This window comes from Theobroma cacao, chromosome 9 (genome assembly GCF_000208745.1).
Source record: "Theobroma cacao cultivar B97-61/B2 chromosome 9, Criollo_cocoa_genome_V2, whole genome shotgun sequence".
Taxonomy (NCBI): domain Eukaryota; kingdom Viridiplantae; phylum Streptophyta; class Magnoliopsida; order Malvales; family Malvaceae; genus Theobroma; species Theobroma cacao.
The window spans coordinates 16540437-16565534 of record NC_030858.1 but is presented as its reverse complement, the minus strand read 5'-3'; the positions used below and the strand labels follow the sequence as shown (position 1 = coordinate 16565534).

Sequence of the window (25098 nt, the reverse complement as noted above, 5' to 3'; positions counted from 1 at the left end):
GGTTTTTCGGACACACTTTTAATATATAGTATAAATTTGATTTTTTTGAGGTAAATTTTTTAAGTTTGGTTATATTTAATCTCTAAACCATTATTAAGTAACTCATACGGAGTTGGAGTTAGGCTATATTAATATTTTTTGTGGGCTTCAATTGAAACATCCGGTGCACAAAGACTCCAAATAGTGTTGGGCTTTGGGCCACCCAATACGGACCTGACCTCAACCATAACCTAAACCCGATGCCATTGCCAGCGCGATTTCCATCAAAGGCTGTATGCGGCTTTTAGAGCCAAAAAAAAAAAGGGAAAAAAAATCTAATAATAAATTGATCTCAAAACACCTGCATATTTTAATTTTTTTCCCCTTTTCGGCAACGAATTACAGAAATAAAAGTGTTTTTTCCTGGATTTTCTAACACAATTTTGCCCTCGATCGGATCCCCCGAAGTTACTTTGATCAAAAGTTCCAGAGAGAAAAAAATTGAAGCAAATTTCATTGTTTTATTTTTCTTTAATTTGGGCTATGGAATTAGTGAAAATGAATTGTAAGGCGGTGCCAGAATGAATAGTGGTGAGCCAAATTCTGACGTTTGACGTGCCAATCATGTGGTTTTCCTTCTGGAGATCCAGGGATCGGTTCTCCTTAGACGAACTCAGGTTTTCTCTTTTCGTTTCTTTTTTTTTTTTTTAATTTTTGAATCGAATGATTTTACACATTCTTTTGTAATTTTGGGATTTAATTATTTAATCGCTACCAACAGTTTAACTACATATAGTAGACAAATTTCAACTTAGTTAAGGCAATTTCTCTTGAATTCTGTGGCGAAACTCGTTTGAATAAATTGATACTAATGCTTCTATCTTCCTCGGTATTATAGGCATCCTTTGGTTTATACTACTTTGCTACTTTTTTTTTTCCTTATAAAATTTCGGAAGTAAAGAGCAATTAGTGCGTTTCTGTTATACGGATTAAAAATTGAAGTCATGTAAATTACAATATGCATAATCATTATGTTTAACATGTTACAGTTTTAGCTATTTGCTTTTTTTTTTTTTGTGTTAAATATGATTTTTTTTCCTTAAAATTTTGCTTTTGCCTTTAATAGCAATTTTAAGGAAACAAAAAGCATGTGGTGAAGTTGACAACAAAACGGAGAATTAAATTTGGCATGTTTCATCAATCCTATGCACAATGATTGGCTGTATGGAAATCAAGTCTAATGTTCTTTTTATTTCTTTTCTATTGTTAAGACTCGGATAGCTTCTTTGATACTGAAATGTTGCCCTGGAATTCCTTGAACAAGCATTTAACATTTCTGGTTGAATCTTCTGCTCTTGAATCCCTTCAATGAATAGTTATTAGAACTTTCTAACGAATAAATTATGCTTGTTTGTAAGGCAAAGTTAGAAAGCAACTTGATTGCTGTTGAAATATGGGCTGGAGTTTTGTATCTTTGAAAATATGTTTTTAGATTAATCATTGCGTTTCCTAGCGTGCAGATATTTAACAGACCAGCTGCAGAAAGTTCAAATTGTTAATGAAGTTAACAAGGTAACAAATATTTTGTTACCTCCCTTGTACTTTTGCCGATTGTTGTAATTGCACTTCTTGTTTTACCATGTACCGTGTGCCCTCATATTTGATTTATTATGAAGGATTTTGTCATTGAGGCACTGAGATCTATTGCGGAGTTGTTGACATATGGTGACCAGCATGACTCATCTTTTTTCGAGTGAGGCTTCTTGATGCTTAATACCTATTTGATTCAAATTTCTGGTTTCAGTACTTCTATACCATCCATTCTCATTGCAGGTTTTTCATGGAGAAGCAAGTCATGGGAGAGTTCATACGTATACTGAAGATTAGCAAAACTGTGACTGTTTCTCTTCAGTTACTTCAAACAATAAGCATTATGATTCAAAACCTTAAAAGTGAACATGCCATATGTAAGTTCGTTGTTGTTGAAGAAAGAACCAAATTTACAGGTCCTTGGTTCTTGTAGTTGGTTCTAGCACTGTATGATGATTTTATTGATCTTCCCTGTGAAAATTTTTTGCAGACTATATGTTCAGTAATGAACATGTTAACTACCTAATAACTTATTCATTTGACTTCCACAATGAGGAGCTACTTTCTTACTATATATCATTCTTAAGGTTTGTTTTCTCTTCCTTTAGTGGTCCTCATCTCTATAAGTGATTTTCGTATGCTCATATTTTTTTTTTTTGTATTTTCTAACCTCTCAGTCTTTGAAAAATATTTATTAACAGTGATATTTTAATTGCATGTTGTGTTTGTGAAGAGCAATAAGTGGAAAGTTGGACAGGAATACAATTTCTCTGCTTGTAAAGACTCGGGATGTAAGTTTTTCTCTCTATTATATATGGAATAGGTTGCCCTGTAAAAATGTGCTTTATTTTTTTATATATATTTTAGACCCCATTAAAAAATGCTGTCTCTCTCTATTTCTTTTTGCCTCTCTCTTTTGGTGTGACGACATCTACTTTTGTTCTGTTGTCTAGGAAGAAGTAGTTTCTTTCCCATTGTATGTTGAGGCAATACGGTTTTCTTTTCATGAAGAAAGCATGGTTCGCACTGCAGTGCGTGCACTAACACTTAATGTTTATCATGGTGGGTTTCTATTTTCCATTAGTTCCTTGGCTTTTCATTTTCTATTTCTAACTTTTTAAATGCATTTATTTGTTACTTCAAAGAATATTATATTCTGATGCATTTATTTTGGTTTTCAGTTGGAGATGAATTTGTCAATAAATTCGTTACTAGTGCTCCTCATTCTGATTATTTTTCGAACTTGGTCTCATTTTTCCGGGAGCAGTGCATCAATTTAAGCAAATTGGTATCTGACTGTCCAAAGTAAGTGTCACAGTAAGGTTCTTATTATGAAAGGAAGCAGAATGCCTTTTTTTGCTAACTTATGCGGTTTTGTGACTGAGACAGAAATCCATGCTCAGAGTCAGTCTCTGCAATACTTGCTACCGTAGATGAAATTGAGGATAATCTCTACTACTTTAGTGATGTTATCTCTGCTGGGATTCCTGTTGTTGGGAGGTTAATAACAGACAACATTATGCAGCTATTGATACTTCCTTTGCTGTTTCCAGCTCTCCAGATGGACAATGACAGTGTATGAAACTCTTCCTTTGTAGTTTCTTTTTCTTAATTCTGGATGTTGGGGTATTTCTGTGGTTTGAAAAGTTAACCTTTGATTTGTATACAAGCTGCCTGTTCTTCTTTAATTTTTGTTACCTTCTAAACATAGAACATGAAGATTGGTGCAGTCACTTCTTTGTATCTACTTTGTTGCATCCTGCGCATTGTGAAAATCAAGGATCTGGCAAACACCATTGCTGCAGCTCTTTTTTGTCCACTAGAAGCCTTTGTTCCAGATTCTGAAGCTAAACTCAATGGCTATGTTTCTGGCAATGATTTTACACATGAAAATGAAGAGTCAGGCACTGATAGTGTTACGCCGGTGAATGCTGGACAATTATGTCTTGATATACCAAACAAGGATTGTTCTTCACAGGTTCATCCTGAAGACATTATCACAGAAAAGAATTTTTGCAGTTCACATTTGCCTTTGAGGTAAATATGTTTCCATGAATGCCAGCAAATTGCTCATGAATAAAGTTTGTTTTATTCCTTCCTTGTTTTCTACCACGCTTAAACATTTGTTAAGTAACAGTATGTTAAACAGTTATATAATTACCTTCCAAAAGTTAATTTTTTTTTCTTCTTTCTTGTTGTATTTTTAATGGAAATTTTTTTGTTTCTGCTTATATTTTTGGTTAAAAGTATACAATATGTTTACTTTCTTAACTTACTCTTTAGTTTTGCCTTCTGATATAATGGTCAGGTAATTATAATTTTGGTTACTGTACTAGCATTACGACTTTGAATTTCTTAAGTTGGATTCTTGTTTTTTCAGGGTTAGAACTATATCTCCTTTTTTCTTCTTGAAGTTTTTTTAGCCTAAATTGTTTTCTGTTATACTTCAGTTTAATTTGTAATTATGTCATGTATTGTTTGGTTTTTGTTCCATTACATTCTCCTTTCTGCGTTTAACTCTATTTTCCCTTTATTGGTGGACTTTTTGTTAAAATAAAAGAAAGTAGAGCAAACTTCAAAGTAAGGATAAAAACTTTAAATTGAAATGGTCATGTAGCTTAGGTTGGTAGACTTCTTCAATAGTTGATGGACCTCTAAAGAAAATTTAGATAAAGGTCAAAGTAGGTGGCAGATTTGGTTTTCTGCAGTCTTAGTAAAAAATGTCATGAGCAATGGGGCTAATTTGTAAGCATTAAGGAAAAGAAGGCAAAACAAGGGATAAAGCAAACCAGAATTCTTGTTCATTAAGAACCCCGAACTATAGTGCTAAATACGAAGCCTCATATAGACTGATTTCTCAGTGATAAAGACTCCCCACGTAGTACTTAGTCATAGTAGGACGTAGAATGATATGGGTCTATAAGGTAGCTTCTAAAAACACCTAAAGTATAAAAAGGCACTTGCACAGATTTTCTGAATATAATGTAAAAAAAAAAAAGATAGTTCCCTAAATCTTTTTCTTTGCAAAAGATGGGGAGCTACTCTGAGGGGATATTGTGCCCCATTCCTTTCATTAACATTTCATTTTCAACAAAATTCAGACTTTTTGACTGAAACCTAGATTACAAACCTTGTATATTTTTTCCCTAGCCTGACTGAATGAACAAACACGCTGCTGCTGTACTGCACTGTTACTTTTTCCTGAAACTAGGCTTCCTTTATTTTCACCAAAGCCTAATGCAAAAAACCATTTCATTTTCATCTTCAAAACAACCATCTTCATAATGTTAAAAAAAGAAAAGTTAGTTCCCTAAATCTTGTCTTAGTTAATTCTCCACGAGTTGAAGTAAACCCATCCTTATGAGGGAGCATGGTTGCGAACTCCAAACTTGCTTACATGGAGCATAGAGCAACCTTTTGGACTTCAGGAAATTCACCATTTTGTGGGTAGAAAATATCAAAGCTAAAGGGATCCTTAATTGCAGTCTTAACAACAATCTTGTTTGGAGTATGAAGTTAATGCATAGCTCTACTTGGGATGAACTTTGAACATGACAATCTGTGCTCTATTATCTGCTAGTATTTTATTTTCTGTTTGGCACTGTTGTCATCTTGTACCGTAAGTATCCCAATTATTGGTATTATACATTGTTTCAGCCACTTGATTTATGATGGTGATTTGATTAACTTGGCCATTTATTTTTTGGATAATCAATGTCATTATATTTCAGGGGAGTGATTGGCACATGGTTGATCCTTTGAAACTCTCATTTGCATTTTTTCTAATTCTTGATGTTGAAAGCTTAGGGGCTGTTTGGTATGAGGGATGTAAGTAACATTCACTGTAATGTGAATGGTAAAATTACACTATAGTGTTTGGTGACAAAAAAATATCAGTGTAATGTACATTATATTGGCATCACATTACAGTCAGAAGAGGGAATCATATTCCCATTGAAAACCCATGTAATGTTACTTTCTCACTACTTAGGAAAGTTACTATAATTTTTGGACTAAAATGCCCAGCATTTCTCTTTCTCACGGCTCTTTCCTTCGTTTTCTCTCATCTCTTTCCCTCACTAACCAACTGCTAGTTAACCCCTCTCTTTCTAAAACCCAAATTTTGGTGGCCAATCATCGTCAACCATCGGCCACTGCCGCTAGTGGTGCAGAAAAAGTCACTCTTTCTGCTCGTCTCACTCTTCTTTATCCTTTAATCAATTTATTTTTCCCTAAAAATCTATCTTGTTCCTCTTTTTTCTCTTCTTTCTTTTGGAAAAAACTTAGATCTAGTTGTCAGTTGGCAAAAATTGTCTTTGCGGAAACCAATTTCTTTTTCCTCTCCCTTCTCTCTTTCTTTTTATTGGTTCACTTCTCAAAAAAGTGAGAAGAAAGGAAGAGAAAGGGAGGAAAGGAGAGAGGGGTAGAAAAAACAGAGCCTGTCGGTGGTGACGGTAGGGGATAAGGTGAAAGAAAAGAAGAGAAGAGTAGGAAATGACCAAAATGTCTCATGAATCTCTCTGTTTTCCTTCAATCTCCAACCTCCTTCGCCACCACAGACCTGTTAGCCACCTCAAAAGCCACCCCTGCAAATGAGTTCAACCAAGTTCACCAAATCGACACTTGAGACATTGGCCAAAAAAATAAACCACCACCTAAAACAGTCATGGCCCTACCCAGTCAAGACAACAACATAATTTCTCTTCTATTTCTTTTTTATCAAATTTGGCTACTACTAGATAATTTTTATTTTGAGAATTTTGTTTGGATTTCGATATCTAAAATGGGTAAGATGAATTTGTACTAGTCTTACTAGATTTTAGTATAATAAAAAATATTTACTACTTTTATATGGGTTTGTCATTTGTGGATGAAGAAATGGGTATCATTATTTGGTCTTTCCTTTTTAAAATGCTAATTGATTTTTGTTGATGATATATTTTATGTTGATGTTGAAATGCTGCTCTTATTTGACATTAAAAATATTGACAAATTTTTGTGTTGAGAAAAGTTATAGAAAAATACAAATCTCATTATATAAACTAATTAACTAATTTCATTAATTACTTTAAACTACGTTAATTAACTATTTAACTAACTAATTAGTTGATTATATTAACTAATAAATTAATTAATTAATTTAACTCTCTAAAATTTAACAAATTTAATTATAAAAAGCATGCAAGTGTATTAAACTTGCTTTATGATACATAAGGCTAATTTTGGAAATTCACATAACATTCCCAGTAAGGTGCTTGTAAACCAAACGATGTAATGTTATCTTCACAAGATTTTAATTAGTACTTTTCCATATATACCAAACATTGCAATGTTTTCTTCCTAGCTCACATTCCATTGGAATGTTGAAGTGGTAAAGCACCAAACGCTACCTTAGGGTTATGTCCTTTCATGTATGTGGGCCTTCTTATCAAGTTCTATTTCAGTTACAACATTCTTGACTCTAGCTACTCATTTCAACATGGAACAAAACCCTTTGACACTAAAATTTAATAGTGTTGGGTTAAAACTTTCACCACAGAAGATGATAGACCCGGGAAGCAATTGGATCAAGGTTTAAGTAAGTTGGTGATTGGTTCTGTGCGTATTTTGGCCCAGGTAGCTCAAATACTGTTTAGGTATTAGACTTTAATCATAAATCTTAACAAAAAAAAATGATCTATTGAGAATTTCACTTATTTAGAATACATTTTTGGAATTAAAGCTTGAAGGTGAAGCGTTATATAATTTCTTAACTTTTAACACATTAGAAATCCCTAACCCAATACCTTACTATCATAGGACCCAGAATAACATAAAATCAAGGAAACAACTTCTACAATTTATTATGGTTTTTCTTTTTCTAAAGCAATTAATGATTTCCCTTTTGGTGTTGTGCTCTGTATTTTAAGACTTCTGAGACGCAAAGATACATAGTCGCAATTATAAAACTCTAGTCTAGCAAAATCTTCTGTGCAATTAAGTTGTGTTTTCAGATAGATACTGTTCATTCTTTAGTCGAATGACAACAATTAGTCTAAATGTAGATTACTACATTAGTAGGTTGTTGCAGGACTGCTTCCTTTGTTGGTATTCTGTAGATTATTTTTAATAACTATGTTTGTGTTGTATATAGTCTAATTGTGATCTTGGCAATACATGTATTGTAGGGAGACTTTGCTTTCATATATCACTGATGGAGATGATGTACGAGCCTTGGGCTCTTTGAGTGTCTTGGCTACATTGTTGCAAACAAAGGGTAATAGTAGTAGAGGTTTTCATATCACTACATCTGTTTTAATTGCTATTTCTTACTGAATATTTACATTTGTAGAATTGGATGAATCAATGCTAGATGTTCTTGGCATTCTTCCTCAACGCAAACAACACAAAAAACTCTTGCTGGTAAGTTTTAATGTTAGTCATTTTCTTCAGTTGGAATAGTGGTTTGTTTGCATCTGATAACAGATTGCCTATTTTACTTGGATTTTCTTGTCTTGAAAACTTATCGGTGAATGTATAGTTCAATAGTTCTTAAGTCTGGTTAGATGGTCCATAACCAAAAGCTTTACTTCTTGCTCCGAAGTGGATTCTAGTGATGTCTCATATGTATTGACAGCACAATCAGGTGCAAGTATTTTGGAAAAAAAAATTTCATGAAGATGAATTTGATACCTATCAATGGATACCTAAGATTAAAATAAAAAACTTGGGGGTATTCTTGTTTGTCATTTTGTACCTGATTGCTATTTTAGATATTCTTCCACCTTTGTCTAATTGATTGAACTGTAGAACCTTTTGTGTTGAATTTGGGCAGCAAGCTTTGGTAGGTGAGGGCTCGGGTGAAGAGCAACTTTTTTCTTTTGAAAGTGGCTCCATAAGAGATGGTGTTGCTAGTGAGATTGATGGATATCTACAAAAGTTGAAGGTATTGGTCTTTTGCTTATCTTTAAGCATGCTCTCTCTCTCCATATTCCCTTAAAATGGTGAAAAGAAAGAATGCAAAAAAAAAAAAAAGATGAAGGGAACATTTCTACTTCCCAGATGTTTGTTTAGTCATTAATATTGGTTCATGCAAAGAACTGTTTTTATGCTAGTTTCTTTGATACTTCATCAAGAGCATGGATAAGTAAGAGCTATCCACTTTGGTAGCCAAGGCTAGGGTTGTAGTTGGCTTTGTTTGATCAAAGAGAAAGTGTTCTTTATAGTTATAAAGCCAATGACTGATTTGATGTCACATGTTAACTTGACATCAACTCAGTTGATATAATTACTAATCAAGTATAGTTATGAAAAATTATATCAAATTAAGAATAGATATGTAGATTTATATTTTTCAAATGAAAGTTGGTACAATACCACTTGTATCAATTTGTTAACTACTCATTTTTTACCGAAAAAAACCTACCCATTTTTTTTTAATTTTTCAAAACTACTATTTTTCATTTAATTAAAAAATGATACTTATTGTGTCAATTTTTTTTTCTCACACATAGTGAGTGCTACAAAATCTAGTTAGTCTTTTGTGTATTACTTTATTAATTTAGAGCCTATTTGGCCTAGCTTTTTTCTAGCTTAAAAGCTATTATGAAGCTCTTATGAAAAATAATAGCTTTTAAAATCAAGCTAAAGTTGTTTGGTAAATTTCTTTTTATAAGTTCTTTTTTATAAGTTATAATTTTGGTTAAAATTATCATTGAAGGTATTTTTTTTTAGAGGGTAATATTGTAATTATATTTAATAGATGAGGATAGTTTTGGAACAAAAATAAAAATTTTCTTGTATTTGTAAAAGAAGAAAAGAAAAAGCTCCTCACAGGAGCTTTTCCTGAAGCTCTTTTTTTAAAAATTNTTGCATTTTTAAAAAAAGAGAAGAAAAAGCTTATCATAGGAGCTTTTCCTGAAGCTCTTTTTTTTTCAAAATTCTTTTATTTAAAAAAAAAACTATTTTTTTAAGAGTTTTTCAAAATTTATGTTTGGCCTGGCTTTTGCTTTTAAGAGGTAGATAAGCTAACAAAAAGCCAAGCCAAACAAGCACTTAGTTTAGTCTTGTTGTGCTTTTTCCTTTTTTTTTGCTCAATCAGTTTAGTCTCAATGTTGCTGGTATCAGGGTAGTTTTTTTTTTTTTTTTGTATTGTTGAAATGAGCTTGATGGTGGTCTATTGGGTTTAGTTAATTATTAAGGACTTCATTTGTCTTACTTTACCTACTCATTGTTTTCCAAAAAAGAAAAACTACCCATTTTTTTTAAATTTTTCAAAACTACTATTTTTCATTTAATTAAAACCGAAACTCACTTATTGCTTCAATTTTTTTCTCACTCATAGTGAGTGCTACAACATCTAGTTAGTCATTTGTGTATTACTTGATTAATTTAGTTTAGTCTTGGTGTGTTTTTTTTTGCTCAATCAGTTTAGTCTTTATGTTGGTGGTGTTACAGTAGTTTTTTTTTCTTTTGTATTGTTGAAATGAGCTTGATGGTGGTCTATTGGGTCTAGTTAATTATTAAGGACTTTGTATGTCTTACTTTACCCAAGTTGAGTTTTTTATGTAGCATGGGATGGAAAACTAGAGTAGGGAGAGAGGAAGAGGAGAGAAAAGAGGGAGAACATACATACATAGAATTATGGAAGAGAATACAGAGAAGAGAAATAGTGAACAACAAAAGAGAGAGAAAAAAATATAAAAACTAACTATAATAAATCTCTATTTATTTTTTAAAATGACTAAAATAAATATCCAAATTTTTTAATTCTATTTGTGTCATCCTCCCCTGCATCAGCTTCCATTCTTGGAAAAAACTCAACCATGAAATTTTAAGTTCTGCAGTGAAATAAATTTCAAGCGAAACCCTTGAACAACATTATCAACTACATATTTTTGGTCTGTGGCATCAACACAGTCAATGGGTTTTTTTTTTGTCTCATTTTGGACATATTGTGAAGAATAAAGTGATTGGAATTTTTCAACAAGCAGCACATCACTAGACTCCTTGTTTGCTTGACTGCCAAGAGCTTGGCCTTTTGTTCTTTAAGCCTAACATGCACAATTTCAGCCTTTCAGCTGCAAAACGTGGTTATTGCGTTTTTAATTCTTCAAGTGATTGATCATGTTCCAATGGTCCTTTAGTTTCTACCTCTGGCTTCTCAAACATCTGATGCTTCAAATTTTGGCTCAAAATTTTCTTGATTCATTTGAGAAAAAGGATCTACTTTTTCTTTTAGAGTGTTGTGTGCATAGTTCTTGAAAGCAATAGTAAAATCATCCATACTCCTAAATCCTGAAAATTGTACTACAAATTATTGTCATATGAATAGGAATAATCATCATTCTCTGCAGAATTGGAAATAGCAGCTATTGCATCATCCTCCTTTAATTGGAATAATCTTACTGACTGTCATCTTCCTAATGAATAGAACTGGAGAAAGAGGATAAAATTTCTACATGTAGAGGTCAAAGTTTATTGAATGCACTTCGGATTCATATGCAGCATATCAAAATTAAGGGGGATAGGGGTTTTTTATAATGCTAATATGCCACTGAGTTGATGCGGTGCTAATTTCGTCTGTCATACACATTTGATGATGAGGTGTGAGGAAATAGCATGATAACAAATTGATGAAATCACCCTAATGATTTAAAAGATAACACCTTGATGACGTAATTGTTTACATGATGCTATTGTCACTTATGACATGGTATACTCTGTTGATATGTGGTGATTATGATGTCTTGAGTGGCTTGCATGAAACTTGATTTAATTCGTAGAAACGTGTAGTTGTAGTTGATGGTGAATATTTTGGTAGAACTGGAAAGTGAAGGAAACTTTGACCTAGTATGTGATTAAGACTTAGATAATTATGATAATGCTTGATATTTGGATCACACTAGGCAATTTAATGAAGCAAACTCTTTAATATTTATTAACAGAATCATATAGTTTAAGCGCATAATATATTATATAGATTTTTCCTATGTTGCTTGAACTCAGGTATGGGGATAGGGTTTGGTATGTAAACTTTTTCTTTTCATATATTAGATAAAAGTCAATATCCACAATGTGGCTATTCTATTTATAATAGAATGAAGAATATGAAAAAGACTAAAACAGCCCTAAACCTACATATTCCATAATGATATATATCAATCTTTAACAACCTCCTCAAGCTGGAGTATAGATGTTGATCAAGCAGCCCTACTTGTTACAAATATAATCAACCCTAACCCGAGAAAGATTCTTAGTAAACAAATTTGCTAATTGCTCTCCCGTGCTCACATGGAAGTAGAAATCAATCTCTGTTGAATCTTCTCCTGTGCCAAATGACAATCAACCTCAATATGTTTTGTCCTTTCTTTAAATACTGGATTAGAAGAAATATGCATAGCTACCTGATTATTACACCGAAACCTCATAGGAGATGAATCTGCAAAACCAATTCCTCCAACAAAGACAAATCCACATAAGCTCAGAAGTAGTTTGTGCCATAGCGCTAGACTCTGTGCTATACCTAGCTACCACATTCTGCTTCTTACTCTTCCATGATGCCAAATTTCCTGCCACAAACACACAGTACCGACCTGAGAACTAATTGTGTCATACTCTGAATATAAACTAGATAGCCAACCATAGACAAACAGTCTCCCACGCCATTCTTTCATCTTAGCCACATCAGATGAAAGTGGCTTGGCAGTGTAGAAATCTTCAGTAGAACGCTTATAATCATAGTAATAATCCATAATTGTCTGTCCATTTTGACTTGGACAACTAACCTCCGGTGATAAGTTGTAGTCTCTTCATAGTCTTTGTACCTGAAAAATACTCATGCAATAACTCCCATAACTCTTTAACTATCGTACTATGTTGCATTGAAAGAACATCTTTCTATCAATTCAATTAACAATTGGAGAAAATAATCTTCCATCATTTGTCATCCAAACCTAGGCAGTATCTTCTTTATTTGGACAGGGTTTGGTAAGATGTGCTTCCTTCCCAAGTCCTCTTACATAATACCTACACTAGAAACTTCCATTCTACAAAATTAGAACCATCACCAGCTAGCATAACATCTACTATGAGGACACAACCTCCTCACTCTTACTACCTTTTGATGCCATCTCACTGACCCTCACTCTTAAAAACAATCAACTAACACAATGCAATACTTAATAGCAACGGATTAAAGATGATACTAACAACCTAACAAAAATAAATCGACTAACATATTAAAACTAGCCAACCTCATATTCAACTAACGGCGTCAACGAATCTCAGTAGAACCCAATCCACATAGTTACAATGGTCTGATGAGTACCGTCTTTTTCTTTTCTTCTTTGTCCTTTTATTTTCTTTTTTTTTTTTTTAGGTAGGCTTTGATATCATGTAAAATTCTCTTTTCATATAGTAGATAAAAGTCAATTTCTGCTATGTGGCTATTTTTTTTTTAATAGAATAGAGAATATGAAAAAGACTAAAACAGCTTTAAACCTACAATAGCCCTAAACCTACATAAGCCATAATAATATATATCAATCTTTAATATTATGTATTTAAGTAACTGACATTCCAACTACATGGAATTGAAGACATGGGGATATGGCTATAAAGGGTAAGAAACGAGGATACAGGTGTGGGGATTCATTGTCTAAATTATTATGTTATGATGGTTAACATTACTCTTCTAGTAGTTTAACTATCTTTCTTTCTTTCTTTCTTTTTTTTTTTTTTTGAAGAGAAGATGTGTGATTGGTGTTTTGGTTTTTAGTTTTTAAAAGAAAGGAAAATTACACCAGCAATTGACCTCCTTGTCGGCCCATAGGAGTAGATAAATTGAAGCCCAATTGTCTTAATTGGGCGCAAACCCAGGCAAAATGAACTAAAGTGGGAGAAAAGAAAAAGACAATGAAGTTGGTGTAAATAACAAGGTGAAATGTAGAGTCATGTGATTGAATTTAGACTTTTAACTTTTAAATGTAATTCCCATCTGTAAAATATAGCAGCAAAAAACTTTCAATTTTTCTCTCTCTGTTTGCCTTGTTTGTGGATGTTTTTCTATTCCTTACTCTTCCTTTTTTGAGATGCTTCATTCTCTCCAGATTTGACCTCTTTCTTCTCTATCTCAGTTTCTCAACATCCTGTTTCTCTCTTTGTTCTTCGCGCTGCTTCTACTAATTTTCCCTAATCAATCATAAATTATGTCTGATTCTTGCATGGGATGAAGATTTTACAATAATTCAAAAATGAATGGTGAGGGAAGTGAAGAAGAAAATTTTGGTTAGGGCAGCAATTTAGCCCTACTTGGGTATTATCTCCCCAGTTGAGTTTGGAGAATACAACGTAGATTCTATACCCATGTCAGTATTGAGTGTGTTGATATGGGTAGTCGATTAAAAATGCCAAGTCCAAGCAGCAGAGGAATTTTCTGTTATATACTGGTTCTCTCATGGAGCATCTAATGTTGTATTTTATTAAAATTTTGTTCCTTCATGTACATGATTCTTGAGTATCTAGCCCGAATCTGTAAGTTATAGTTTGGTTTTGATCAATTCCATCACATAAGATTTTTACTTAATCAAAATAGGATTTCAAATGTTTACTTCGTTATCCAAAAGTTACCTTCTATTTATCTGTTATTTGCTAAGTTTTCTCCAATGTTATTTCCTTTCATCCTCTTTCTGCTGATAGCTTTGTTGTATTCGCAAGTCCTTAATATCTGTAACTAATTGACATCTGTATTTATGTTTTTAACCAATGCTATGATTTTTGCATAATTTCCTTTTCCTTCAATGTTAAACAGGAAGAATATGGAGTGTCTTGTTCTTTTGCAGGAGCAGGAACAAGAGCAAGCCCTCGTATATATAGACACCAGGTATTTTTATACATGATTGTGCTTGTGGAAATAAAATAGCAGGAATCAGCTCTCTAAGTGAGAAAAGAAGGAAGTTGCACTTCCTTTTGGATGGGTAATAAATTTTGTTAAAAAATAAAATGTTGTAGAGGAGAAATACATCAAGCTTTCATTAGAGGAAAACAAGCTTATAGCTCAACACTTTGCTGTGGCATACGATAAAAAAGATATATGCTAAGATTGAAAAAAATACTCCCTGTCTATTCTTTTTTTGTCCATTTTTCTTTTTTTGGATGTTTTAAAACTATCCTTTTCCCTTTGCTAAACGTCCAAAGCTCTTATTTATTTTATATTGCAAAGTTATTTTCATGATTTTTTTTAACTTTTTGGCATTAAACATGAAATATCAATTTTATAAAAAAAAAAATTTAAAATATACTATTGAATATATGAAATATACTTTTGAAAACCATCAATTTTTTCTTAAAAACTTTGTGAAGGTTGAAATGATTTGCAATAATAATATTTTAAAATTTGTTTTGAGCATTTATATTTATACAAACAATCACAATTTGAGATTTGTACCCTTTAAACTATTAAGCAACCAATGTATTCTTAAAGTGTTGGTCCAACAAGATTTCATTAATCCATCATTATAATTGCATAATTTTACACAGATACTATAATATAAAAAAAGATGAATGGTATGATTTAATTGGATAAATCTTAAAATGAAACAACATAACATATTATGCTTGAAGTAATCAAAGGAACCAAAATATAATTGTATTTAGAAACATTAGTTCTAAATATATATATATTCATCACCACCTATACCATCCATAATTTTTATTTAATAATATCTTATTAAGTGGATAAACATTATTAGTTCATTTAACTGGATGGAAAGATTGTATTGATAAATTGGTTGATTATGCGAATGAAGTAATGTAAAAATAAACAATAAAAGAAATAGAAGAAACAAAAAACAATGTAAAACAAAAGTTGGAAAAAAGAAATAGAACAGACAGAAGGCAAACATATAAGACCAAAAAATATAAAAAGAAAGTAGCTGAAAGAAGCTGAACGCTATTGTGATAAAAGTGTTATGTATTGGATCGGGCTCCTCTCCTTTCGACATTTCAAAAGGAGAGGCGTGTTAATTGTTAAATTTATTGGCTTGTTAGTTAAGACCATATCAACGCATCAGATTATGCCAGAATAACAATTAATTAATGTAATTGTTTCTTATTTGAAAAAAAAAACAACAAAAAGAATACCTAAACTGATGTTATTGGCTAATTTATGAAACACATTAATGCTTTTAGGGCATTCTTTGCTTCTTTAAAGAGACCAAACCCAATACCTACATGACTCAGACTAACTCTAAAAGTTGAAAAGAATCCAGTTTTGTGTTGCCCCAAATTTCCGAATGTATTCTCCTTTCTTTTCAATCTCTTGTTGCCCTAAATTTCTCATGAGTTAAAGCAAAGCAGTAAAATGAAACTATGGTTGAAAATAATTATGAAAATATGCGTGTGGTCTAGTTTTATACCTTTCTGAATTGTGAAAGAATCTTGACATGATTGTATGAAAATTGCAGTCACGCCAAGCCTACTTTTTCCTTCCTTTCTTGTTTGGATCCATGAAAGCAGAAGCTATTGAAATTTTGGAGGGAAAAATAGTTATTTGACCTGGGGCAGAATTTTAAGTAGGATATCTTTCCCTATGGCGTGCGCTGCTAAGTTGCTATTAAGAGAGCATTTAAACAAGTTATTTATCCTTTTCCCCATTAAATTGCTTTTGGTGGCATAATCTAGTGCGTTGATATAATCTTGGCTAACATGGCAATAAATCCTTTTAAGATCCAAAAAGGAGAGGAGCTGCATCCTTATGTGAGAGGGAGGCAGTAGCATGGTGGTGCATTCTTACCACAACAATGCCTCCAAGTAGTTACCTTTAGTTATGTACTTATATTTAATGTGATAATATTATTGTTTTGCATTTTTGTCACGGGAAGGTCACCAGTTTCATCTATAAAACATTATAGGGAAATAAAAGAGACAAAAACATAGTGCAAATTTCTCTCAGTGCTATACACAAATCATAATATTTTTAAATGGAATATGTCTAGGTCCTTGATGCATTGGTCAGTCTTCTTTGCCGATCAAATATATCTGCAGAAACTTTGTGGGATGGTGGTTGGCTTTTGCGCCAATTGCTCCCCTATAGTGAGGCTGAGTTCAAAAGTCATCATCTTAAATTGTTGAAGGTGAGTGAGTTATCTCTCTAAATATAAATGATATACTTGGAATTATATTGCAGCCTCAAATTTTAAGTATTTTTGTTATGATAGTTTGATTTATGCTAAACTTTTGTGACATTATTAATTAATGGTAATTAATATTTATCTCCTGATTATAGCTTTATTGGTTGGAAGATTTGGTGTTGTCTGATCAAGTATTGAAAATTAAAATTTTCAACAATGTAAAGTTTTTTTTAACATGTTTGGTTACTTATCTTGAAAACTACTTATATCGTATCCCGAACAGAAATTGTTGAAAATGTTGAGTAGTTAGAAACTACTTAATGTGCTTAGTCAAGATCGTTTTAAATTTTTTATTATTGGACTACATTACCTGTGTATTAATTAAAAATTTTTCTATAACATATGTATTTTTTTTAACGTTATTAGGTTTAAATTCTATTTAAAATCATGTCTCTTTTCGAGAAAAGGCTCTACCAAAATTATTTAAGTATTTACTTCTCAGCTACATAAAACCGTTTTTGCAATATAAATTTAATACCAAAATTTTTATATTGAATTTTTTAGTTTATCAAACAATACAATATTTATTTAAAATTTTATTGTTGATGATGCAGACACTTTATTGATGCATGGTTTTGTCTTGTCTAGTTATATTTACTTTTTCCATTGAGCAGTTATGACTCTGATTTTCAGCTGTTCGTGTTAGAACTTAAAAGCCCTTTGGTTTCATTAGCAATCTTAAAGCCGGACTAATTTAGGAAAAGTTTATTTGGTAGGAGAAATATATTAGTCTTTGACTTTTAATCACTTTTTAGTTATTATCTTTTATGTGTAGGAAAAATTTTTTATTCACTGATAATCTATATTTATTATCATTCACTTAAAATATATAACTCTATCAATTGGTCGGACTGAGTTGTTAGCAACTAGTTCAAAGTCCCACTTTTCACTGAAAATACCTTTGGGTTAATCCATATTTTTGGAGATATATATATATATATATATATATATATATATATTTCTTTCNATTTTTGGAGATATATATATATATATATATATATATATATATATTTCTTTCTTTCTTTCTTTGTTTTCATCCTTTTGTCCCCTTATCCAACTCTCATGATATAAAAGCTTTACCTGTCATAGGGAGGGTAAGGTTGATGATTGATATGGTGGTGAAAGGCATTTTTCAATCATGGAATACCTGGTAATTGAAAATTCAAATTTCAATGATACTACCTTGAGATCCCCAACATAATAGAATAATTAGTAGGTAACAAATATCGTGTTAAAAAATGATTACAGTGCAGATAAGAATCTTATGATAGAAGAGCTACAATGTGAGGAATAAAGGCTATACTTACTAGAAAGGATAGTTGGGAACCCGAAAAGAAGTGGGTCCAAAAAGGTAGACAATTCTTCATGTTCACGCTCGGTAGGAGAGAAGTGTGGGAGACCTTGATAACTGTTTTATGTTTAGGCCCACAAAAATCAATATTGATTTATTGGAAAGATTAGGAGAGAAGGAATGACACAAATGTGAGTCCAAAGTGGCAATTTCACTCCATTTTTCTCATGGTGGAAGTCTCCTTTTTCTCTCTTATTTTTCCAAGCAAATTAAAATCGAAAGGCTGTAATGGTAAAGATAGTATTTTCTATCCTACCAAGCAAATGAGAGACATTTTTTCTTTCCATCTACTTATCTATCTTTCCTACCACGAATCTCAGCAGAATAATATTTTTTTTTTCTGTTTTACATACTTTCCTATCTCTCCGAACTTTCTATTCCTTCAATTTTCTATATTTCCTACCAAGCAAAGCCTAAGAAAAGATAACAGTTATCGAAAGTAAAGATGATAATTAATATAAGAAGGGTTGGGATGTGCATTGTGCAATGAATACAATTAAATTTACCTTGTGCATAACCAGCTTCATTCATATAAATGCACCAAGGGATGGGATGATCGCTGAACAGGTTGACAAAGACAATTAATCCAGAAGAGTGGAGGGAAAGGAAGAATAATGGAAAGCACAAGATATCAGTGGAGTAGAATGTAGTATTTATGTGATTGAACTCATTTAGTTGAAATGTATTTGTGAAATGAACTAAGATTGAACTCTATTGATTGTAATCTGTCTTGACATGATATAATGAGATAATTTTTTAAAGCAGACAAACTAGCATTTGGCAGGAGTTTTCCTTTCAGATATAAATGCGTTAAGAGTTTCTTAGAAGCAACATTCAACATGCAACTTATGGACAGTAGAAGGGGGAGTATATTTGTGATACATATCCTAGCAAGCGGTGGCCTTTTATTTATGATGGGTGTAAGGTATCCTTCTAGTGAGGCATCTGGTAGTGTTGTAATCCAGTTAGTGGGAAGAAGTGGAAAGTTGAAAATTGATGACTGGACAATCCTTGATTTACCTTAGTATTGTTGCTGGTGAAGTAAAGAGAAGTTGGAATTATGGAACTAGGAAGACTGGCAGATAGCAAGGTGTAAGCTGGATGGTTGCCAAGAACGTGCTAGTAGTAGATACTGATGGAAGTACGAGAGTCAAATGCAGGAAACTCGATGAAGACGATAAGTATTAATGCTTGTTGAGCAAGGCTAGAAAGATAACTAGGGGTGCAAGAGTTTTGCGTGTTGAGAGGCATAATTCTCTTGTCAAATAATGTTAGCCAAGCCATATACAAAGGTTGATGTGTGTAATTAATGAATCTATTTAGGTTATGACGTCTCATACTGTAACAAAGATGGTGAAATATGTTATAGGATGCAGGCTGTTACATTTGGATTTATCACAGGAGGTAAGTGTGATGCTGTGTGTCATGAATGTTATATATGAGGTATTCTGACACTCAAAAAAGGATTTAAGAAGCAGACACTCAAAAAAAGATTTAATACAATAAACCTTTAACTAGATCCATATTTGCTTTCACCAAGTTAAAACTATGAACATCCAATGTGTTTGAGATTAGATCAGATGTCCTGCAGTTAATTCCATTAAAAAATTAGTTCTTGAAGACGTGTAGTCGATGGTGCTGCAGGAGGTGCAAAGCATGCTCAAGGATAAATTGGTAAATCCAAAATGAGCTGAAAATTTGTATCTACAATGAGTGATAGCGCATAAGTAGTTTCTGCTTCAATGGCATGAGATGCCATGTGAACTCTTAAGCATACTCATCAAATGTCTCCAATTTAATTTATCTCATTTTCTATTATGGTTTGAATTTGAAAATATCATGTAACTTTTTTCTTTATTGGTTTACACACTTTACTCTTTAACTTAATCATGTATTTCTTTTCAGGATGAGCTATTTGTGGACATTTTATAATCATGGTGGACTTATTGTGGTGCAGGATTCATATAGGAACTGCACAAGTTTTCTTCTACAGGAGACTAAAGGGATCTGGCCTGATCTACTTATAACAGTGCTTTGTGATGAGTGGAAAAAATGCAAAAGAGGTATTCTTCTAAGAAGTTGATGCTGTAAATAATGACTTTGGTTGTTAAGTTTTTGACTAAAGCAGTTAATTGTAGCAATTGAGGCTTCATCCCCTCGAAAGGAGCCAAAGTGCATACTTTTGCCATTTCAGAAATTGACTTCTGAAGGTAGGATTGAATACTGTTAAAAAATTGGATGGTTTTGAAACTATTTTTCTGATCTTTATTTCTTTTCTTTTTCCTTGAATGTGGAATATTCACTTGCATTACCTCTTGCATGTACAGATATTCCAGCTGAATCATCCTTAGCTTCTGGTGAGAGGATGAGTGAACTGGTGAAGGTGTGTATATATTCTCTTTATGCTCCATTTCTTTTATTTTGGTACAATAAATCAAAAGACATTGGATCAATCTGAATCCTACTGCATGCATGATATTTAATGTTACAGTCTGCTCTGAAATGACCGGTTCTTTTGGCTTTCTTCCTCAGCTGGTCGTATGATGTATATGTGCAAATAATTAGAAAAAGGAAGAAAACAAGAGCTTTGCTTTTTAATTTTTAGCACAATATTTAATAGTGCATGCCTTTTCATTCCTTCAATGGTGCTCTGTAGCATTTATAATTTCAATAAGTTGCTAATATTTCTAACCTTTCTATCTTAGGTATTTGTACTTCTTCATCAACTTCAAATTTTCTCCCTCGGGAGGGCTTTGCCCGAGCAGCCCTCTATCCTTCCTCCAATTGATATCCCAGAAATGTCCCGTGCCACGGCAGCTGGTCTGGATGTATCAGGTCCAAGGCCAGGCACTGAAATAAGACTTGGTCAGTTTTGTCTCTAGTACTACTGGCTCTACAAGTGATTGCGTGTGTGTGTTTTTCCCTGTTTTGTCCCTTTCAATTCTAGTTGCATAATTAATTACTGCTTGATTCCCTGACATCTGGTCACTGCCATGGCAGTTAATGCTTTGCCTTGTAGGATTGCATTTGAGAGGGGCAAAGAACGTCATTTCTGCTTTCTAGCAGTTTCTATGGGCACATCGGGATGGGTTCTTCTTTCTGAAGAGTTACCCTTGAAGCAGAATTATGGAGTTGTCCGTGTTGCTGCACCTTTGGCTGGTACAAATGTAAGTTCAGCTATATTTTCTGTCAGTGTATTTCTTACTAAATGCTGCAGAACATGCATGCACTTGATTGCATGTGCTATTTATTCTTCATTTAATTACTACCTTAAATAACAGCCTTGGTTGTTATCATAATTAGTGAGGGTTAGAAGGATTTGAGGTTGGTCTTGGCATCCTATAGTCAAGTGTAGAGCTGGCAAAAGCTCCTTGCACAAAATTCCTGCCCAACCTAACCAAACCAAACCAGAACTGAAAAAAACCCAAAACCAACCTAGACATATAACATTACCGAAATAAATTTGAAACTTGATTGAAACTTAAATTGAGCATAATATATATTATTTTCTCATTTTAAATTTCAGTTAAATTAAAAATGATTAATATAATACTATTCTTAAAAAAATGGCTTCAATTCGACTTGATTTGAGTTAACCTAAAAGTCAACAATCTGAACTTGATTAATTTGAAACCTGAAGTAATCCGAACTTGAAATGACCTGATTCAGAATAGACCAAAATTTAATGATCTGAATTGACCCCAACTTGAAGAATTGGTTGGCCCTCAATTGCTTTTTTGTCAATTATTTTCTCATACACCCATCATCACCATTCACATGTGTAGGATCCCATTAATAAATTGTAGAACTCATACCTATGAATGGTAAGGTGTATTAGCAAGTAATGGAGGGCAGCTAGGCCCCAACCAAAATAACATAATTGACCTGCGTAATTGCTGCCCTTGTCAAGTTTTGATAAAAGTCTTGTGGTATAACATCTTCCAAAGCACAAAGTGGCATGTAGGACTACATGGCGCAAGGTTGAAAAGTTATGACCTGAACTTGAGTTTATCTGAATTTATCCAAAAATGTCTATGTGAAGTAATCCAACTTGAAGTCTCCCAGTTGCCACCCTAGTCAAGTGTACATATAATTTCTTTTAAAGCACAAATTGGCATGTAATCACATTCCATGAGGTTGAATAGTCATGTCATTCTCACTTTTTTTTTTTGTTTTTATATTTCCTGTGATTGTGCTAATTTCTTCTAAAGTACTTAGTTGTTTCTGGTCTATTACCTTCAGCCTAGAATTGATGATAAGCATTCAAGATGGCTACACTTACGGATTCGACCATCAACTTTACCCTTTTCGGATCCTCCCAAATCTGGCGGACTTGGAAAAATGAGAATAAAAACTCTAGTTGATGGGAGATGGACCTTAGCTTTCAGGGATAATGAATCTTGCAAAACTGCTTTATATATGATGCTTGAGGAGATTAATCTACAAAGCAGTGAAGCTGAGAGAAGACTAAAGCCAGTACTTGACCTTGAACTGTAGATTCATCAAATTTTTCTCTATATCCTCAAGTACTTCAAAGTACAAACACCTTGGACTCCATTTTAGTTGCCAACTTGTTTAAATGGTTACCTTTATGCTTTTGCAGTGAGAGTTTGTTGTCTTTTCACCCTTTTGTATATATGCTCCTAAGGCGACCCCAGATATACCCTCAAGTGTAGATTAGCTTCGCAGATTTAGTGCCATTCTTTGTATATTAGCTATCCCTTGCCTGATTTGTTTGTCTATTGGCCTTGCCTGCTCATTTGGGCTTTTTTTTTTTTTGTTCCGTTCATTATCGAGCGGCTTCCCAGCTCAAGGCCTTCCCCCCCCCTAATTTTGTAAGTTGTGTAACATCGATGTACATTTGCAACCTCATAGTAAAAGCCATTGTGCATTTCTTTTCAAATCACCTCAGCATGTTAATGTTATATGGAAAAATTTAGAAAAGAATAGTTTGCTCAGTGCTTGCAGTGCAGCTCTTTATCAAGTATGTTGTTTGATTCTGCATATTGCCATAAAAAAAGAAGAAAAGTACTGGAATCATGAAGGAGCGTTGAAGCCACTGAACTAATTGAACTCCAGGAAAAGAAGCTGCGAAAAGTACATATGAATGAAAGATGTTGCTCTCTAGCTCGTCTGTTCGATTCGTGTGCCGTCCGCGGTGGTCTCTGGCTTTGGCTTCACCTGCGGCCTTCCCTTTTTCTCCTCTTTTCTTTTATTCCTCTCTTCTCATTTCTCCGATTCTTTGTTTCCTTTTTCTCGACTGAGCCCCCGTATCTCTCTTTTAAACTCTCCCTATTACTTCCTCTCCCAGCTCTGATGTATTTGTGAAATTATTACTGGTGGTTGGAAGTTCTATTATGATGCTGAATTTCTTCAGAGGTTTGTGATTGTTTTTGTTCTGGGTTTCCATGACTTGTTGGTATTTATTAGATGATGTTTCTTTAGAATTTGATGTTGTTTCTGCTTGATTCTTGATGGGGTTTGACATAAAATCTGGGAACTGCCTAAGGGGTTGATTTGTACGTTACACCATGTTTGTTTCTTGGTAAGTTGGTTTATGTGTTTAAATTTGCACTTATTTATAAATTATAAATTATTAATTTATGTACTGAATTAAGTAAGCATAATATTTAAAAAAGTTTTTAAATTTTTTTAAAAAAATTTAAAAAAATATTTTTTTATTACGTTTAATTAGGTGTTTATGTTATTATAATTAATGATCGATTAACTTTCGTTAATCAAAGTGCAACATATCGTTTTATATCATATGGTGCTTGACATATTGATATATTATAATAAAAACTAATGTGATATGATGATAACATAATTATGTAATATTTTTCATTTCATTTTAACGTTATGTAAGTGCTACTTGAGTATAAAAATAATAAGTAACATTTTAACATAATAATTAGTCAACTGTTAATTAGAAAGAGTTATTCAACTTAAAATGAAAAATTAAGAACTTAACAAAAGATTTAATGGAAGGCAATAGAAGAATAAAAATTTATTTGAATTTTTTAAAATAATTTAAAAAATTTTTAAAACATTTATGTCTTAATATAATTAATAATTCTAAAATAAATGCAAATTTGTAGATATATTTGTCACATTTCGTGAAATGTGAAACCTTAAAATTTTGCATACAGCATCTCTCTCCTTATAAGAGTTTGCTCTCTAATCTTATATGCATCACATTAGCTTATTTTTTATTCCCATTTAAACAAAACCCAGTTTCCGAAGACTAGGTGATAAAATAATTAATTAGGTTTCATTGATTCTTACTTCTAATATAAAAAAAAAAGAGTAAAAATAAAATATGTACTTAGATAAACAATGAATACTTTTAAAAGATTATAGAGCAAGTAAATAAATTATTAAATAAATTATAAATTTGGCACTTAAACTATATTCAAATGTAATTTTGATATCTAAATTAAAGAAAAATGTGCGTTGGATCTCTTGAAATTTTAAAATATTATTCAAACTAATCTGAGTATTAATATTGTTAATCCAACCAGTTTATGTGACATCAAAAATGATTTTTAACATCTGGTATATAAATATTAAAAATAATAATACCTAAAATTATCCATGAAGTAGGGTTTATGTGAAAAACCATTTTAGAAGGAACTGTATATGGTTCCAAGCCTTCCAGTCTGAAACCCAAGTCTAATAATTGCACAAAGCCTGAGGGGTATGACAATTTTTCCTCTCTTTAAAGGTCCAAGACAAAATAATGGGCTTAAGGAATCGCATAAAGACTGAAGATTGTGAAACCAGCCAACCATTTTCCTTTCTCTTTATATAATTGTATCTTTTTGGTGTGCCAACACGATTGAAGATAAACTGAGATTTGTAACATACCAACATGGAAAGAAGAAGAAGAAGAGAAAATAAAAGAGAGGATTTGATCGAAATGTGCAAGTGAGTGGCGAAAGGAAGAAGAAAATAGCAGAGGTCGGGGTTAGTGAGAGGGACAATTTGAGAAAAAAATATGTAACTTTT

The 25098-nt window shown here is 32.6% G+C and overlaps 1 protein-coding gene across 2 annotated transcripts; it reads left to right on the top strand.

Moving 5' to 3' along the window:
- On the top strand, window positions 291-23497 carry LOC18589420. Of its 2 annotated transcripts, none has more exons than XM_018127975.1 (21): window positions 291-656; window positions 1500-1551; window positions 1656-1732; window positions 1813-1946; window positions 2060-2156; window positions 2303-2360; window positions 2523-2631; window positions 2751-2874; window positions 2959-3145; window positions 3281-3606; window positions 7737-7825; window positions 7901-7971; window positions 8384-8494; window positions 14360-14431; window positions 16545-16682; window positions 20048-20153; window positions 20229-20300; window positions 20418-20473; window positions 20796-20955; window positions 21091-21257; window positions 22333-23497. In XM_018127975.1, exons 1-21 carry the CDS (start codon window positions 604-606, stop codon window positions 22585-22587), a joined length of 2514 nt encoding a protein of 837 aa, XP_017983464.1. In that variant the 5' UTR covers window positions 291-603; the 3' UTR covers window positions 22588-23497. The 2 variants fall into 2 exon arrangements, with proteins under 2 accessions (XP_017983464.1, XP_017983465.1); XM_018127976.1 differs by having other exon boundaries at window positions 1493-1551.

Coding starts and splice junctions, on each gene's coding strand:
- LOC18589420 (XM_018127975.1), top strand. CDS start 604: ATGTGGTTTTCCTTCTGGAGATCCAGGGATCGGTTCTCCTTAGACGAA. Junction 2,157..2,302: donor TACTATATATCATTCTTAAG/GTTTGTTTTCTC, acceptor GTGTTTGTGAAG/AGCAATAAGTGGAAAGTTGG. Junction 20,154..20,228: donor GTGGAAAAAATGCAAAAGAG/GTATTCTTCTAA, acceptor AGTTAATTGTAG/CAATTGAGGCTTCATCCCCT.